A 17189-nucleotide genomic window follows, 5' to 3' on the forward strand; every position below is an offset into this window, starting at 1 on the left:
ACTTGGATCTCTCCAGGATGCATGGAGCTTTTTTTCTGCAGCAGCTCTTGCAGGTCATGCATCAGAAGGAATATCCTGGTGGGGGGTCCTTTCAGGAGAGGCGTAGCATCCCACAGGTGAAAGCACTTGCTATTGAAGTGTAAAATTAAAGACTGGAGCCTTTTTTTCACTGCAGACATTTTGTAATCTACTTTTACATTCCAGCTCCATAATTTTAAACTTTGAAGTCCACATTAGCTCTGGGACTCATTAGCTCTGCTCACGGACGCCCAAATGCAGAAAAGAGGTGATGATATCGGTTAATAAACTTTTTGAAAGACTGAAATTTTGCCCTGAAGCTACTTATTTTGCTTGATTCTGTAAGATCCGGGTATAACTTTTTATGGTAAGGTAGCTCTCAGACAATAAGTGATATGAAGTGAGCACAGCTTTCCAGCCTGTCATAATGAAGACACAGACTCTGTCCATTGTTCATGTGTGTGTTGGTGCTGCCAGATGCTGCTTCCTAATTGAAAGGAAACTGTCTGGGCTCTCCTTCCTTCTCCTGGCACTTCAGTAATGTTAGCTCTAAATGAAGCTTTACAGACTCATTAATTTATACACTCCGCCTTGCTTTCTCACTGTCTACACATATTTGGCCACGTTCTGCCATATTTTCCCTCATATTTCATTGGTATGTTAGTTGTGAAAACATCTACTTGACTGAGTGAAAGACTTTTTTGATCATTTAAACCATGGTATTAAAAGTTTCATACCTAACGAGTATTTTACAAAACCCTTTAATGCTGATCCCCAAAGGAGAAAAATGTGGAACAAAGTCGTTCACAAGGTAACAAAATGCTAAAATCACAACTGTTTGAAAAATAACAAAAAGTAGATTGTTGTAAAGTGCATTTTGTTCTCATTTAAGGAATCCCTACATTACCTTCTTGTATACCTTCGGCATTTATTATTACAAAACATACAAAATAATGTGCAGAAGCCCATACATTTCATACAATCCTTCATTTTGTGCATTCAGCTGATGATTAGGAGGCTGAAAAGGCCGAGGCCTGTGTATTCCTTCAGATGACCCTTTCTCTACACGCTGCACACTCCCCACCTATTGTCCCCTTTCACAGTGCTGCTAATATAATTCAGGTGCAAACAAGTAAGGGCACTGAAACGAGGCCTGTATCACCCTGCCAGTAAGGTGAGGGTGGACCCTCTAAGCTTTGCAGGTCTGTCAACCTGGGGTCCGGTCAGATAAGCACATACGTGACTGAATGAGATGTGTAGACAAAAAGGTACCATTTTCCTGTGTGGCTGAGTTGATACATGTCACATCTTGTCACAGACAAGAAGGACTGTGTGACTGCTGGGCTCCACATTAGCACTGCGTGCTTTGACACGCAGCACTTGAATAGTAAAACACGTGTGACAGCCGCCTGTGCCACCACTAAATTCCAGCTTGTGACGGTAGTGAACCATCTGTGGGTGGCCACACATCTCCTCACATGTGGAAGAGTAATGACAGTTTAGTCTGCCATGTATATTCAACTTTCCTCCAGCAGGAGCAGCACAAGCTGGCGATGATGTGATGAGCAGAAGGTCGATACTGTATGTGGTTAGCTTGTGAGGCGTGGAAATCAGTTCATGGGGAGGACAGATTCAGCCAGTGTATGTTTCCAGCTGTGTTGTAGCACCTTAATGGTCAAACAAAGCTTCTCACTGACAGTCTGTCATCTTGATGCAAGGCGCGTATGCATTATTCTTTTTTTACAGCAGAAGAGAAGGCTAACATAAGTTAATGGGCCACTCAGGGAGCATCTGGTTGTGGTCGGTGCATTTTTGTGTAACCGCTACACCTTTTCCAGCCTTGACAGCTTTTTAAATAGACCCATCCAAGGATTATAATCACAGTGTTTTTATTCTGGGTCCCCTCTGCTTTCACCCAACATTTTGGGCTTTGAATCCTCAATATAACCCAAATTCACCAGAAATATGAGGATGAGATCACACTTATGTGGTTTGTGTTATTTGCTGGGTCGGCTTAGGGGGATTAAAGATGAGTTTTGTTTTTCCTTCAACCGTCATGTTTCTTTGTAATAAGAAAGCGCTCAAAGAAGAAACAAAACTTGGCACTAGGCAGGAGTTGGGAATACATTGGCAAGAAAACCATAAGGAGGTTATTAGCTTTGTGTGCTCTGCAGCCGACTTTTACAGTGGCAACATTGTTCAAAAGTGTGTGGTTGCATTTATATGTGGTGCACTGTGAGCAGAGCGTTTGTGTGTCTGTGCTGAGTGTCAGTTCCAAGGATTTTGGGCCTCTCTCTGTCCCTCTTCAGAAAGCAGCATCCACGAGGGGAGCATCTATAACGATAATGATGGCAGCATCTGTGGCAGTGACTCTGCCTTCTACAAACAGAGCGAAGGTAAGAAGTGATGTTTTAACCACAACCAGAGAGGCTTTTTTAAAATTCTTGATCTGAGATGCATTACCATGCAAATGTATTTAGTCTTTATCTAAGAGTCTCTTATCTGTCATGATCAGTAGTTGACACTTTATTTAAATAGGATTTTTATCGGTTTTCTGTAAAAGGTGTGCAAATTTGTTGTTATTTTGTCATGTAGCGAACATTCCAAGAGAAAGACTGACATTAAAATTTAAGCTTGAAAATCCAGAGGGAACACCTGACACGTCTCACAGTCCAGCGTTGTGTAAAGTGAATTTGACAATTCCTGAAGTTCACAAAGATCTTAATATGCAAAATTATTTGCAAATGACAAGATACTTCCAGTCTACAGTGACAAGGCTCACATTTTTTTGGTTTTGCAAGTAATTATGAGCTGTTTATGCAATGAGCAAAACCTGCCATTTAGATAATGACAGTTCTTGAAAAACTTGTGTGTTAGAGTGTGTGTCTGTGTGTGTCTGTGTGTGCTTGTGTGTTTTATTTCAGACTTTTTTACATTTTTGCATTGCAGTTACATCAATAGACTGAGTCTGTACTTTCCTTTTTGCATAAAATGTTAACTTATTTTTTCCATGGTTAAATGATGAAAAGAGTTTATTAGATGTTTGGAAATCCATGTCAGAGATTAGCTCATATTCTTTCTACCAAATTATCCATGTTTAAAGTTTACAGGAAATAATGCCTGTGTGTGATGTCAGGACACAGCATGGCGGAGACCCTCACAGTTGCCCTGCGCGTCGCTGAGGAGGCTATAGAAGAGGCTATTACTAAAGCAGAGGAATTTGGTGACAGTTTGGTGAGACATCTGTATATTTCTCTTTACTCTTTTTGTCTCCTCACAGTTAATGTCAGCATTAACACAAAGCAGCTGTATTTTTTGGCACAGAAACTCTTAACTCACAGCGTGTGTGTGTGTGTGTGTGTGTGTGTGTGTGTGTGTGTGTGTGTGTGTGTGTGTGTGTGTATGTGTATGTGTGTGTGTGTGTGTGTGTGTGTGTGTGTGTGTAGGAGAAGCAGAATGAAGCCCGGTATCTACGAGACCACAAAGAAGAACTCATAGAGGAACTTGCTACAACTATTGTGCAAAAAGTAAGAGTTCAATCATCTCTGACTCCCTTTGACAGCCTGACAGATGAGATAGAAACTGAAAATAACAGTCAATGCACTGTCTAACTGTCCATAATTTAGTTGGATTATTTTAATTGTAATGATGTCTTGATTTAGACTGTGGTCAGGTTGATATTACATTAATTATTGGTCTGCTGCAAAGGCATTTTAATGCATTTTCCAACTGCAGTTACTATATAATTCTTATTGTTATTAAGACATACATTATCTCAACAAAGGTTTAAACTCTGGTGTATGTTTCTTCCACCCTCTCCACTCTTTCTTTCCATCCCAGATCATCCAGCGCAGGAAGCAGTCTGAGATGCATGCAGAGTATGACTTTGTCTGGTCAAATCCTCAGACCCTGATCCAGCCCAGCGAGCTCCCGTCTCCATCTCAGGCACAAGCATCTTTAGAGGAACCACAGGACCCCCTCAAGACCTCCTACTCCCTCTGGGTCAGTGTCTGTCTCCACGCAGAAATCTAAATGTTGTCTGAAATGAAATAATTGGTTAGAACATGACAGAAGAATGTTCTGTCTGGGGGTGCATACTGCTGAGTCTCAAGCCAAAGGATTTATTCTGACTGTAATTTGTTTAAACACAGGTTGTTTGTGTCTGCATGGCGCACATGGTTTGAATCATGGGGTGCTAAGAGGAGCAACGTTGCATTGCAAAGTACAAGAACTTGTCCCTAATTAATATTCAGGACCTTTCTGGTACATGAAGTGGTTTCAGTCTTGTTATTTGATAGTTACAGAGATTGTCAGGTACCTCGATTCCAACAGGCTTTTGGGTTTTTGTTTTTGTTCATCATTGTTAGGGTGACTGAAGCTCTGTGGGTCACATCACCTGAAGTGGTTGTGTTCTTGACTCTGCCTTTGAAATCTTCCATTATGAAGATTTGCCAGGGTCATGTGCATGAGCGAACCATCAAAGCTGCGCTCCCAGGTCGCCGCGCACTGCTTCCTGTTCCTTTGCTGCGGGAAGATTAAAGTCCTGCAGAATACAAAAGGGTCCTCCTCAGCCATGCAGCCGGCTGTGGGAAGAGCTGTTTATCAGCTCTCTGCAAACACGCTTGCTAAGGTGCTGCATATGCAAAAGAGCAGCTCGTCCTCAGGGCAATCCTAATGGTGCATCTCCCATTTCAAGACTTGTGTTTATTCTCGCATTCTTCTCCAGCTCAGTACACATGAGTGTGTCTTTGAATGCACAGTGTAAACACCATAGTCCTTTCATTTTTGGTGAAGATGAGGAATTTAGCGTCCTTTTGCAATAACTAGCTTGTCTTTTACCAGAAACATGTTGGATCATGTGAAATCATTGTAGCTGCCGCTGATAAGGTAAATGAAGAAGAATGCAACACCTTAGAAGGCTTTCGTGGGTCACTCTGCCGTGGTCTACACAAGCGTTGTTCATAAAATGAAAAGCATTACTGCTTTGAATCCTCTCCTCTCTCTTGTTGGTGGTGGTAGAATTGAAACGTCACCTGTGCTGCGTCCTGACGGCAATGATTTTGTGGACAAATCAGCAGATCAACTTGTTGGGTCTCTCTCTTCCTGTGCAAGTCTCTGTGGTACCCAGATTAAATGGTGCCAAAACCTGGTGTCATTTGCTTTGGTACTCCGCCCGTGTTTTGAAAATGACAAAGCAATCAAAGGCGTAGTGGAGCCAAGAGACCCCACTGTGAAAACGTCTCCTCGTTCTGAGGTACAAACCAACTTTAGTTTAATTCTGCAAACTGCCTCCGCCCACTGCAGCAATGCAGCATCACCCAAGCAGTTGTGCGTTAACATTTTCCCGGGTTCACCTCAGAAAAAGCATCTGTTATTGGAAAAGTTGAGGTATGCTTTTCTGGTTGTTGGATTTATTGCCTGTTGGATCAAACTGACAGACCCCTGTAAGAGTGCAGCCAACAGCAACGCAGCCATTAACTTCCAGTGAATTTATGTCACCACCTTGTCAGCACATCTGACCTATTAAACTTGCTTGGAGGGTGGAGACAAGCGGCGTGTTCTCTATTCTTTAACCTCTGGTTACTTGACCCCAATTTGCTTGCTATCAAACATTTAACCCATTTTCAGTTTGGAAATGTAATATTCTTAATAGAACTGTTCATATTACATTGTTATTGACTGGGAAAATCTTTTAAAGTCTCCTACGTCTGCGCTATGCTCTCTGTTGACAAGTGGACGTGTAGCTTCCCCTGCTGGTGAAAATATCAAAATACTGACTCGCAGTTAATTTTAGGTGGACTACTTGTGAGTGGCCTTTCAGGAATTAATATTTTGTGCATTGCGAAACTAAAAAGAAGCTTTTTTTTTACTGTCATTGTTAATCAGTTGCACAATGGTACATGAAGGTAAATGAAGGGTCAGTCCAAGTTGCTGACCAACCCTGAGCCACAGAGAGAGAGAGAGAGAGAGAGAGAGAGAGAGAGAGAGAGCACACACTGACTCAACACAAAGAGGCCTGTCGTATCTGAGGATTGAACCCACACTCTTGATACTTTTTGTTCTGCTTTAGTATGTCTGTTTTTACATGTCTATCTTGTGCTTGCAGCGCTCCCGGTCAGTTTTTTCCCTCACCAGTGACGACTCTCCGGAAAAAGGCCCAGAGGAGGCAGGTGCAGGAGCAGGTCTGCACAACTACACTTCTCTGAAAAGGGAGGGCAAGGCCACATCTCTACCCACCTGGAAGAGTGTTGATCGACTGGATAACTCCAGTAAAACATATATTAACGTCAATAATTTTTTATTATTCACATCGACGCTCTCTGTCTTCATTGCTGTAACCCTTCGCTTCTCTCAGGTGCCTCGTCGGTGCTCCAGAGCCCTGACGGGAACTGGATCGCTCTGCACAGCTCGCAGCTGTCTCGGCCCAGCCTACTAACTAAACGGAAGAGCCTGGTGTTCAGCGTGTTAGAAAAGGAGTCTGGTGTTGTCTCGGCTTACGACGAGATGGGATCCGACTCAGAGCAGGACAACGAAGGAGGCTGGGGTGCAGCACTACGACAGTTCCGCCGCAAACTGTCCGATGAAACTTACTACACCGATTCGCAGCATGACCCAGAGTGGACGTACACCCAGCACCTTCCCGTTACATCACCATCATCTGGCCAGTACACCAACACGGAAACGGTGTACTCCGACTCAGAGGCCTCATCTGTACCGTCCGCATGTCCTCGCAAATCACCTCACAACCCACTGAGGAAGAAAGGACTGTCTGACACACACCTGCACCCTCACCACGAGCCGCTGTACCACCAACACCTCCATCAGAACATCCATCCATACCCACACCCCTCCGATGCTCTGGATGTGAACTTCAATCCAAAGGTAGCCGTTTCTGTGTGGCCATGTGTGGTTTATGTAAATTGTCAAAGTTGAGACAAGTCTACTGTGATGATTTTGACCACATTGACTCCAGGTGACGGGAGACAGCAGCGAGGCTGAGGAGAGACAAAGCGATCCGGTCAAAAGATCACGGCGCCGCAGGAAAAGCAAACGAGAATCAACAGAACAGAGCATCAGGACAGGAGGCCAGAGCCACACAAAGTCCGTCTACCCAACAGTGCAGGTACCATATTACCTGTTATCACAATGGAAGCTAATTTTCCCCACATCTATGATTAAATACACATTATTAAACTTGTCTTCACTCCAGGAGAACAGTGCTTTTCTACTCAATGCTCTTGTAAAGAGGGGTTTAAGTGATGAACAGCCAATTCCAGATTTAGTACAGTTGGCAACGGTGACACCAGACACCTTTAGGTCAGATGCCATGACGCCTGAGCCAGAGGACTTGAAGACACTAGCTCCAAACTCGGCAGCTTCAAGCCCTCTGCTGCCCTACTCTCTGGCTCCAGAGGCCCAGAACCTGCAGAGCATCATTGGGGCTGGAGATACCCTGGAAGAAGAGCTTCGAGCCAAATTGAGCAAACTGATCAGTCGTGCCAACAGCAAAGATGGCAGCACATCAGAGGATGAGAGCAAAATGCAAACCGTGGACCAAGAAGCAGCCAAAGAAAGTGAGATGATTAAAGAACAGATAGAAAGGGAGAGGCAGAGGACAAATGACAGGTTAAAAGACTGCTTTGTCAGTGAGGAAACAGGCAAGATGAATGGACAAGAGAAGAAGAGAAGTGAGAGGCTGAAAAGCAAATCATCGATGAGAGAGGAAGGAAGAATAAGGGAGAAGAATTCAGGAGTTTTGGACAAGACAGCGGATGAGCAGGAGCGAAGGGGGGGACACATACGAGAGCCCAACAGACATAGTAAGAGGCAACATAAAAGAGACGTTGAGAGAGATTCGGAACAGAAAAGAGGAGCAAGAAGAAGCGGATCCTGCGCAAGTTCACCTGCATTAACACCTTCCTCCCAGGAGGGGGTGCTGTCGGACAATCAGGTATGGACGCAAGACGAGACGCGTGCTGCAGGTTGTGGACACTGTCTCTGTCTGTCAACGTGATTGGATTCAAACAATTCATCCTACCTATCTTCATCTCTTTATCCATGTGCCAATCACGCTGTCTCTTTTTCATCTGTCTTGTAATTAACATCTGTTTTGGAGGGACAGAATGACTTGGAACAACAGCATAAGCTTATATTTTTTTCAGCTGTATAAGTGCAGGCATTTGTTTGAAAGAAATGTTAAAAGAGCAGGCAATAAATAAATGCCACACTGGGCATTTTTCTGTTGCCATATTACCAAATGAAACATTTTGTCCAAGTGTGCATGAGGTTGCTTTCAATATTCTCGTTTTGGGCATATTCAGGAAGCTTCATTCTGATGAAAGCTGTCTTGGGCTCATTCTGGGAGTTTTTTTGTTTGTGATGTTCTCAGAATGTGGATGACACATTTTCCAGTACAGGCTATTTCTGTTTCAATGCTCTTTAGAAGCTGTCAGAATGACTCAATTTGATGAGAATGATGAGAAATTAGGCAACTGGGATGTTTATGCCTTCCACATATGTTTGATATACATTTGCAAAAGTGATGATTTTTAGCAGAAATTCAATTTCAGAGATATTGAACAGAGATGGTACAAACTAACCACTTTAACTGAAAGTCTGGGGGTAAATGGCTGTAAGACAAGTAAAAACTGATAAACCTTTGGTCTGATCCTCGAACTAACCAGATATTACGAGTTGTCATGGAGAGCTTTCTTATCCCCATTTAGTGTCAATTTTTTTTCCAATTTGACTGGGTTACTTTAGGTTAAAAATGTATTTGTTCATTCTTAAGGAGTGTAATGTTTGTGTAATGCTTAACTTAACTAAGTATTTCTTGATATGAATATCAGATATCTGATGGATGAGCCCGATAGCGGTGAGCCTTGTGTTTGATCTGGCTTCCTTGGAGTGGAGGACGCTCACCTCCGCCCATTTCCTTATCGACAAACCAGAGTCAATATCTCAGACTATCCATCTCATTCATCCACAACATCACTGAAGGATTTTTTATTATAAATTTTGTTTCCTGTCTTTTTGTTGTGACCAAATCAATGTCAGCTCTTTTCCCTGCTGTTTTCTGATGTATCACTCTGAATGAGAAGCGAATCCTTCCGTCTTTGATCCAAATGATGAAAGTCCCAGGCACTAATTCAGTCATTTTTTCAACCCATTTCTTTTTCTTGCTTTGGAGAATCATCTTTACAATAAGAACTCTGTTTCTTATTTTTGAAGTGTAACGTTGGATAGATGAGCTTAATCTGAGGATTTTGCTGCCCTGCAACATTTGCTTTTTCAGGAAGTTATAATTAGCAACCACAATGCTAAAGTGATCATATCCTCTACCTCTTACCTAGAATTCTAGAATTCTTTTTGGAACTTTAAAACCCTTTAATTTGACTCTTTTGAATGTATAAACATCATTAACTGTTGTGTGATTGTGTTCTCGCTATAAAGCAGAAGTATTCGGCAGCATCTCTCTGCAGCATCACCACAGAGGTTTTGAAGGTTTTGAATGCTACAGAGGAGCTCATCGGTGAGGCCGGCAGGGAGAGTTGTACACCATCCGAGTCCATGAGTGCATCTCCAATAACCAGTGGCTCTGAGACACGTAGGCTGGATCAGAAGTTGACCAAGATGGAGGAGAAGGTAAACAAAGCCTCCCACTTCAGTTCAACCGTAAAGGCACCTACACATCTGACTGGTCTTTGCACAGGTTTATCTGACTGCTGGGGCTGTGTATGGATTAGAGGGGACTCTGGGAGACTTGGAGCACTGCGCCCGCAGCATCAGCAGTGGCACCACGGACACAGAACTGGCCTTCCTGGAGGACCAGGTGGCCACTGCAGCAGCACAGGTTCAACAGTCTGAGCTGCAGGTGGGTTTGAGGTCCCCCTTCATGAATATACCCGACAGGCACCCTCCTGTTTAAAAGTATGTTTCTTATTTTTCAAGGTGTCAAATATTGAAGCAAGGATATTAGCCCTGAAGACAGCTGGGCTCAATGTAGCTGCCTGCAATCACTTCTCCAAGTTCAGGACTAAGGCTAAGGTAAATCTCTTTACATGCATGTTGCATCCACATAACCTTTGCTCGTGCAGGAGCACATGCACTGACGGCATGACAGCAAAAGCTTATGTTTATATCAATTACAGTGACCGTTTAATAAAACCAACAAGAGGTTTTTGTAAACAGTGTACATAGGCCATAACCATGACCCCTGACCGGGTATGAGTGCACACTACTGCTGAATATGGGCTGATATTAAATACACATAAGAATCAAAGTCCCTTGTTAATTAAAGCTGTTATTGTGTCGATATACTAAATAGACTATTGGCTGCAGTTTGGATTCTTGCAACTAAAGATTCCCACATTTTTGTTTTTACTATAATAATGTAAAATATCGAATGTGTGTTATTTATTATAAATGTTCTGACCCCAGCCTGAAACCCTGGACTCATCCCGCCACCAAAGGAGGAAACTGCCAGCTCCTCCACTCAAAGGTAACAACCAAGTTTGCTCCTCATGGCTGTGTTCCAAACTGCACAAGCTGTCCCAAAAACCTGTTGCAGACAAAAATGACAAACCACAAGAGTTCATTCAGACATGTACTTTCAGTACACATAGTACTGTCTGTGTGTGTGTGTGTGTGTGTGTGTGTGCGTGCGCACGCTTGCGCGAGCATGCTTTTTATCATCATCACATTCTGCACTTTATCCAGGAGGACGAGATTTGCAGCCGAATGGGTGTTAATATGAATGAATGAATGAATGAAAAAAGTGTAAAAAGATCCATTAGATGTAAAGTAGCTAAATGGAAACACACAACCATAGCCAACAAGAAGTCCGTTCCTTTTCATGTCAGTGAATGGGTTTTTTTTTCTGGTGGGGCTTTCTTTATGTCCATGTTTGAGTCTGTTTTTTTCATTCAGCATCCTCCCCACAATAGCACTGATTCAGGGTGTCTTTTTAGCACTGATGCAGAGACGGACAATAGGGATAAATCAGACATGAATTCAGATCATTGATTCCAACATAGACTGTCCCTTTGTGTCCTCCATCATGCAGTGGGACGAGTCAGCTCTTCTCTGGATTGGTATTTTAAATGATGTGCTTTGGGTTTTTTTGCTATGCAGAGAAGTTGGAGCCAGAGCAACAGGTGTCTCAGCCATAGTGACGGCGACAGGATGAGCTACCACCTGCCAGTCTGATGGACAGGGGTGTCCCCTTTTTTCCAGTGCCTTGACTCATCATCAGCCTGTAACTCCAGGCCAAGCAGGGATCGGAGCCTGCACCGTGTTAGCCACAAGAACTCAGCCCTCAGTCGGGCGTTCAATCACAGAAATGTGGATTTTTCCGTTCCACCCCTCCCTTCTGTTCACGACATCAAGCAAGGAGGATCGGACGGTTTCTGCCTTAAATATCTGCAAACACTCTTCATGGCAAATTAATTTTTGTACAGACAAGCTCCCCATTCCTTTTCCTGTCTGTTTGCAAGAGTATTGTGATCTACTGTTCAAGACGTGGAGAAATATAATGTGAAAATTTCTGTGATTTGATGTCCCACAAACAGACTGAGATTTCACTTTATTCTGCCTCCTCTTTCTCACCAAATATGAACTGTCATGAGGAAGCCCTTCAGAGTTTTTGTGTTTGATGATTTTTATGACATGCAAATGCATACATAACTTTTTAATGTCAGAATTGTGCAAAATGTTAAAATGTCCTTCCAACCAGCATCCAACACCACAAAGAAAACAATAATCAAAACATAGAATTCTGCTATTCATTTCCCAAAACTTCCCAATTTATGTTACATGATGTTGCAAAAACAGATTGATGCCACACACCTCTGTGAATATGTGGGGTGTTAGCTTAGGTGTTTCACACCATTATTTGGTTGTTTCACATCATTATTTGTGTTGAAACAAATTTCTAGGTCCTACTCTCCTAGCTTGATATATAGCATATTCACACAGGTGTGGTATAATTTCCTCATGTAACTCTTGGTAACAGGAGAAAAATAATGCCTAAAGGCTGGTAATTCCTCTCCCTCATACAATAATCAACTCTTTTCCTTTACGTTTCTGTTTACATTTAAGCATCGTGGCCTTTAATTTCATCCCAAAGAAACAAAAGTATCGTCACCTTCTCCCCTTTCCTGGGTCATGTCTGTGCTTTTCTGTTTTGTTGTACATAATGAAGTCTGATAATATATATGTGTGTGTGTGTGTGTGTGTATGTATACATACCAGGAACCACATCAGAGATCTCTGTCCAGATCAGCGCAGTCCTAGGAACAGCTAAGATCTTGTGCAGAACCCTCAGACTCCTAGGACCCGAGTCTGAAAGAGGCACTGCCCAGGAGGGCAAGGAAGAAATTTATATATATATATATATATATATATATATATATATATATATGTGTGTGTGTGTGTGTGTGTGTGTGTGTGTGTGTGTGTGTGTGTGTGTGTGTGTGTGTATATATATATATATATATATATATATATATATATATATATATATATATATATATATATATATAAATCTACCATGAAATCATGATTTTATTACAATTTATTTTTCTACTTTACTGAAAGCTTTTATGCAATTCTACTGAACTATTGCAAAACAAAGGCTTTATTATCTCCTCAGAAGAACCCTCCTCAGTCATTTGCTCACATATGGTGACTCAGTACTCTCGGTGTATACTATGCCTGCTTTTAGTGTTTGATATCTTTCAAATAATGACAGTGGTAAACAAAAAAGAAAAATAAGTGACAAGACATTTCTGGTGCAGTGGGTATGAATCATTTAGCATTAATATCTTTCAGACTGATAATGCCTTTTTCTCTTTGGTCGTTGATGTCATCAACTCATTTAGCCCGCATCTCCCGAAGCGGAGCTGGTTTTCTTGACAAAGGTATAAAACGGAAGGTGTGACCATCCTCTGTACGAATGCTCTGTCCTTTTCAGCTCAAATGTGTCAATGTACAAAAGCATGTTTCTGGTTTTTTCAAAGATTGATGTAAAACTTCCTAGGAGAAGCACAGCCATAAGGGTCCAATCATCAGTGTCCTGTATTTTTCTAATGTAAGAAAAAAATATCGTTAATATATGTATTTGTGTGAAAATATGGAAGTGATATAGAATAATGTATTGCCCAATCATAGTTGGTTGATCTTTATAGTGATGTGTCAAAAAGGCTGTGTATCTGTCATGCCCTGTATTGCTGGATTCACACAGGAAATATAATTTGTTACTACAAATGGCACCCAGATACCCCGAAAAACAAAGAGCTTTGCTAAAAGCATAACACTGTCTCTGTTCCTGTTAAAATCCAGAGTGAATGAATAAGGAACTCTGTGTGTGCACAGCCACAAACACAGGCTGCCCACTTTAATGTGCAATTATTTGTTTCAGTTCGTATGACATTAACAAGTAAAAAAATGTTTTAAAAAAGAGACTGTGTACTGTACGTGCCACAATGTATTATGAGATAAATAAAATTTACAATGTCAAGCTTTACCCACCTTGAAAGAAAATGTGTCCAGAGAATACATAGGAAGGCTACAGACGTTTACAATCACAACATCCTGATTTATTAATCAATATAGAATTTTTTTATGTACAAATACATCAAGTGAGTCATTTGATAGAGGCTCTAACAACAGCAAAATAGCACAAATCCATCCCCGGGTTACAGGGGAGAAGGAAGTAATGTTACTAGAACCAGTCCTTATTCTCTGCATCCAGTGCTTTCCCCAGTTTCTGCTCGTCTCTGAGGCTGTTGAGCAGCAGAAGCAGCATCCTGACAAAAGGCTTCATCTCCCCCCTGCCCAGAGCCTCTGCGTAGCTGTGCCTCTTCCCGAATCGCCCGATGGGTCTCACCCCGCGCCCCACGTACCAGAACGGGTCTATCTCTGGACCTTAAAGAGCAAATAAAGTCTATTGTAAATAATTTCTTTAGGCAATAATATTTTTAGACGCATCAGAGTTTCTGAAAATAATTACTAGTTATATAAAAATAAAATCTTTTCAGTTATAGAAAGTGTATAATATAACAGAGTATAATTTTAGAAGACAGGCATAGAAAATAAAGAGAAATATGAGTTTATATGATGAACATGTTTTTATAAAGCACACTTTTCCTCGTTTTGAGAGAGATAAGTGTTTGTTTTTAAAAAAAAAAATTTTTTTGTCTTGAATCCTACTGAACTACTTTATACAAATTCCAAGATCCCAAAGTCTTACTTCTGTTATCAACGTTGTGGACAGTATGGAATTCGTGGTCCACCGTAGTGCTGCTGGCGCTGCTGAAGCTGCAGGAGAGGAGGAGGAGGAGGAGGGCCATGGCTGCAGGCAGCCAGCAGCTCACCGGGACTCGACGACGGACATCAGTTGCTCTGCCGGGCAGCATGCTGTGGGATCGTCCAAGGCACTGAAGAGGACAGTGATTCAGTGAAGACTTTCTCAGTTTTAAATCCAGATTGACAGCAGAATTAATCTATGTCCATTAATCTGACAATACAACTGCAGTTGGTTTCTATGTATTCTTCACTATAACTGATGAAAGTCATAAGATAAGATGCAAAAGCATCTCCTTACCCTGAACTTTGGTAACAGGCTGAGGTCAGTGAGCGGAGGTCTGGTGTTGTTACTGCTGAGCAGGCGTGCTCCCACTTATATACTCATGCTGCTCATGTGGCTCCCGCACGGTGATGCAAGGACGTCAGCCTCATCAGTGAGCCCCGTCTACAGGATGCATCACCTCCTCCTCTCCTCATACTCCTCCCACACATTAACACCTACCCATCCTCTCATCCCCTTTGAGAGAAAAAAGAAGGTTTAGTTTTGGTGTCTTCCTGCTGTCTGTCACGTAGTAGCACAGTCCATCAAGAAGTCAGTGACACACAGACAACTTTAATTTAGTGAACATGGGAGACCCGACACCTCAAGAGGCCACTGCCGTGGGTGTTTTTTTTCCTTTTTGTGATAGCCTTTCATCAATGTCATGATTAGAATGAACAAGGCAGGGGAAAAGACTAAAGCACTTCCAGTCTTTAGTAAATATGCACAGTCTTCGGTTCTTTAATGATATATATTAAATCAGTCATGGAAAGGCGACATGAACTGAAAGATCGATGAGGTCTTTAGGTTCATGTGCATCCACTGAGAGCTCTAATGGTAAATAATGGTGACAGAAAGGTCACCATGGTAATTCACATGTGAGAGGTCAAAGTGAGATTCTTTGCACACAGACGTATTCAGGTGTAAATTCACCTTGGGCACAAACCATGCCAGCTAAAGGTCAAGATTTCTGTAAATGCCAATAAAATCAAGATATTTGGGATCCTGGTTTTCCTTGTTTTAGCACTTATTTGATCACTATCTACATTTTTCTTCTCTTACTTTTTGCACCTTTATGCTCAAATGCATGTATTTAATTGCACCCTAGATCAGCACACAGCTTCTTCTCCACCTCATCTTGAGCTCAAATGGTGTGATTTACCCCAGGATGCATAATAATGCTAGGTCATGTGAGAATTTCGAATACTCAATTAGGAATTGTGCAAAACTGCAGAAAAAGACATTCACAAAATGATAAATTCACCCTTTATAAATATATAAAAGCTCAATTTTTGCTATTGCTGTGTAAAGTAGGTGTATGAGCCTGCACATTTGCCATATAAAGAGCAAATACTGCCCTGACATGTCCATGTGGATTGATTTAAAGACATCATGGTCTCGGCAGCCCCTGAATGAATAACTCAATGTGTCTGTGATTCTATAAACATTGGTGCTCAATTCCCAGCAGGAAGTCTTCTTATGGACCGAATCACAGTTGCATTGACTGAATATCCCATTTTTCCTGCTGATCTTTGCACGAACGATGCTGTGCAGACTTGTCTCTATTAATAGCTTCTTACTAAAGGTGCCTCTTTTTGTTGAATGATATCTTGGAGCCATGTGGGATGGGTTATTGATTGAGAATCCCCTTTTTTAGTAGGATTAATAGCTTTCCCTCAACACGCTACAGTATATTTTGTTAATCACCTCATAATTTGTCACTTGCAGAGTGTGTGGGTTTGGAGCGTTTCTTCTGTCTTACGATGAGGTGTGACAGAAACCCGTGGTCACGAGCTCAAGCCATCCCCTGCTCAACTTTATAAATTATTTCCTGTTGACTAAACAGCTCAATAAGGATGTGAAATATGTTCTGACAAAACTTATCATAAAGCTGCCTCATCATGTGTTTGCTTGTGACCCCATGATGGTTGAGTCACCAATGAAATTCCCAACTTTACCTGTTTAAAGAACTAAGACTGAAATTTAGAACATTTGCTCCAGCTCAGTAATTTATGATGTCATGCTGTCTTGGCTGGGTCTCACTCAAAAGAGACTTTATCTAAAGAATTACCCATAGAAATAAAGGATTAATAAAAATCTGTTTTAAAACCATGCTGCCTGAGAATAAGCCATCTTTTTTCTAATACCGTATCTATCATGTAAAGTGAACTTGATACTTCTTATCAAGAACACTTGCTGAAGACAGAAATAATGTTTCAGAATAAATTATTATTATTTTTCTTTATTAATTGCTAATCAAGGTGACAGGGATACTGGAGCCAGAGGTTGTAATAATAACTCTATATATTTTCAGTATATATGTACTCGATTTCCCCTCAAACGACCTTCATGAGACACCTGCAGATGTTCTACAGATGTACAGTTAACATCCTTGTTTTGTCTTAAACAGACACAAGACCATTCATCAACTGTTGTCATGCACCCTCACAAAGACCCTGAACATTTGTTGAGACCACTTTTGTCTGCTACAGCTTTACCATGTGTGCATTTTAATTAAAATCACTGAAAGACAAATTTTCCACAGTGAATTCTGTTATTTCCTCTTCTACTCGTGGTCAAACAAACAAAAAAGCAATGTAACTACATTTGAATCTCCATACTTACTTTAATTCATTATACATCCAGTTATATAGAGTTGATTCACATGGACTATCCTTGTACTTCTATCTCTCTGAGGACTTTCATATAGACATAAAACATTACCCAGCTCCCTGCCCAAGCTCTAAACCCTGATCCATAACTCTTCCCCCCACACTAACCTAAACGCCATTGCCTCTTACAGGGACCCAGTATGGCGGCCCAG

The 17189-nt window shown here is 41.6% G+C and overlaps 2 protein-coding genes across 3 annotated transcripts in view; one reads left to right on the plus strand and one right to left on the minus strand.

The window, feature by feature from the left end:
- The window catches only part of myripb (myosin VIIA and Rab interacting protein b), a 55839-nt gene extending 44151 nt beyond the window's left edge, over positions 1-11688 (plus strand). The window contains exons 5-17 of one of the 2 annotated variants that reach the window (XM_029843085.1): positions 2328-2414; positions 3155-3252; positions 3465-3545; positions 3859-4020; positions 6125-6287; positions 6374-6900; positions 6992-7141; positions 7229-7969; positions 9472-9663; positions 9731-9892; positions 9970-10065; positions 10459-10519; positions 11152-11688. In XM_029843085.1, the coding sequence (XP_029698945.1) occupies positions 2328-2414; positions 3155-3252; positions 3465-3545; positions 3859-4020; positions 6125-6287; positions 6374-6900; positions 6992-7141; positions 7229-7969; positions 9472-9663; positions 9731-9892; positions 9970-10065; positions 10459-10519; positions 11152-11189 (2558 nt within the window). In that variant the 3' untranslated portion in view covers positions 11190-11688. The remainder of the gene's footprint in view (positions 1-2327; positions 2415-3154; positions 3253-3464; positions 3546-3858; positions 4021-6124; positions 6288-6373; positions 6901-6991; positions 7142-7228; positions 7970-9471; positions 9664-9730; positions 9893-9969; positions 10066-10458; positions 10520-11151) is intronic. The other variant, XM_029843086.1, reaches the window with a different exon arrangement.
- A 1906-nt stretch (positions 11689-13594) lies between these two features.
- prlh2 (prolactin releasing hormone 2) lies at positions 13595-14886 on the minus strand. Its single transcript, XM_029842827.1, has 3 exons — positions 14624-14886; positions 14270-14456; positions 13595-13944 (listed from the first exon to the last, which is right to left on the minus strand). The coding sequence occupies exons 2-3, from the start codon at positions 14433-14435 to the stop codon at positions 13742-13744; spliced, it is 369 nt and encodes a 122-aa protein (XP_029698687.1). The 5' UTR covers positions 14436-14456; positions 14624-14886; the 3' UTR covers positions 13595-13741.
- Positions 14887-17189: the final 2303 nt, after the last annotated feature.

This window comes from Takifugu rubripes, chromosome 10 (genome assembly GCF_901000725.2).
Source record: "Takifugu rubripes chromosome 10, fTakRub1.2, whole genome shotgun sequence".
Lineage (NCBI taxonomy): Eukaryota > Metazoa > Chordata > Actinopteri > Tetraodontiformes > Tetraodontidae > Takifugu > Takifugu rubripes.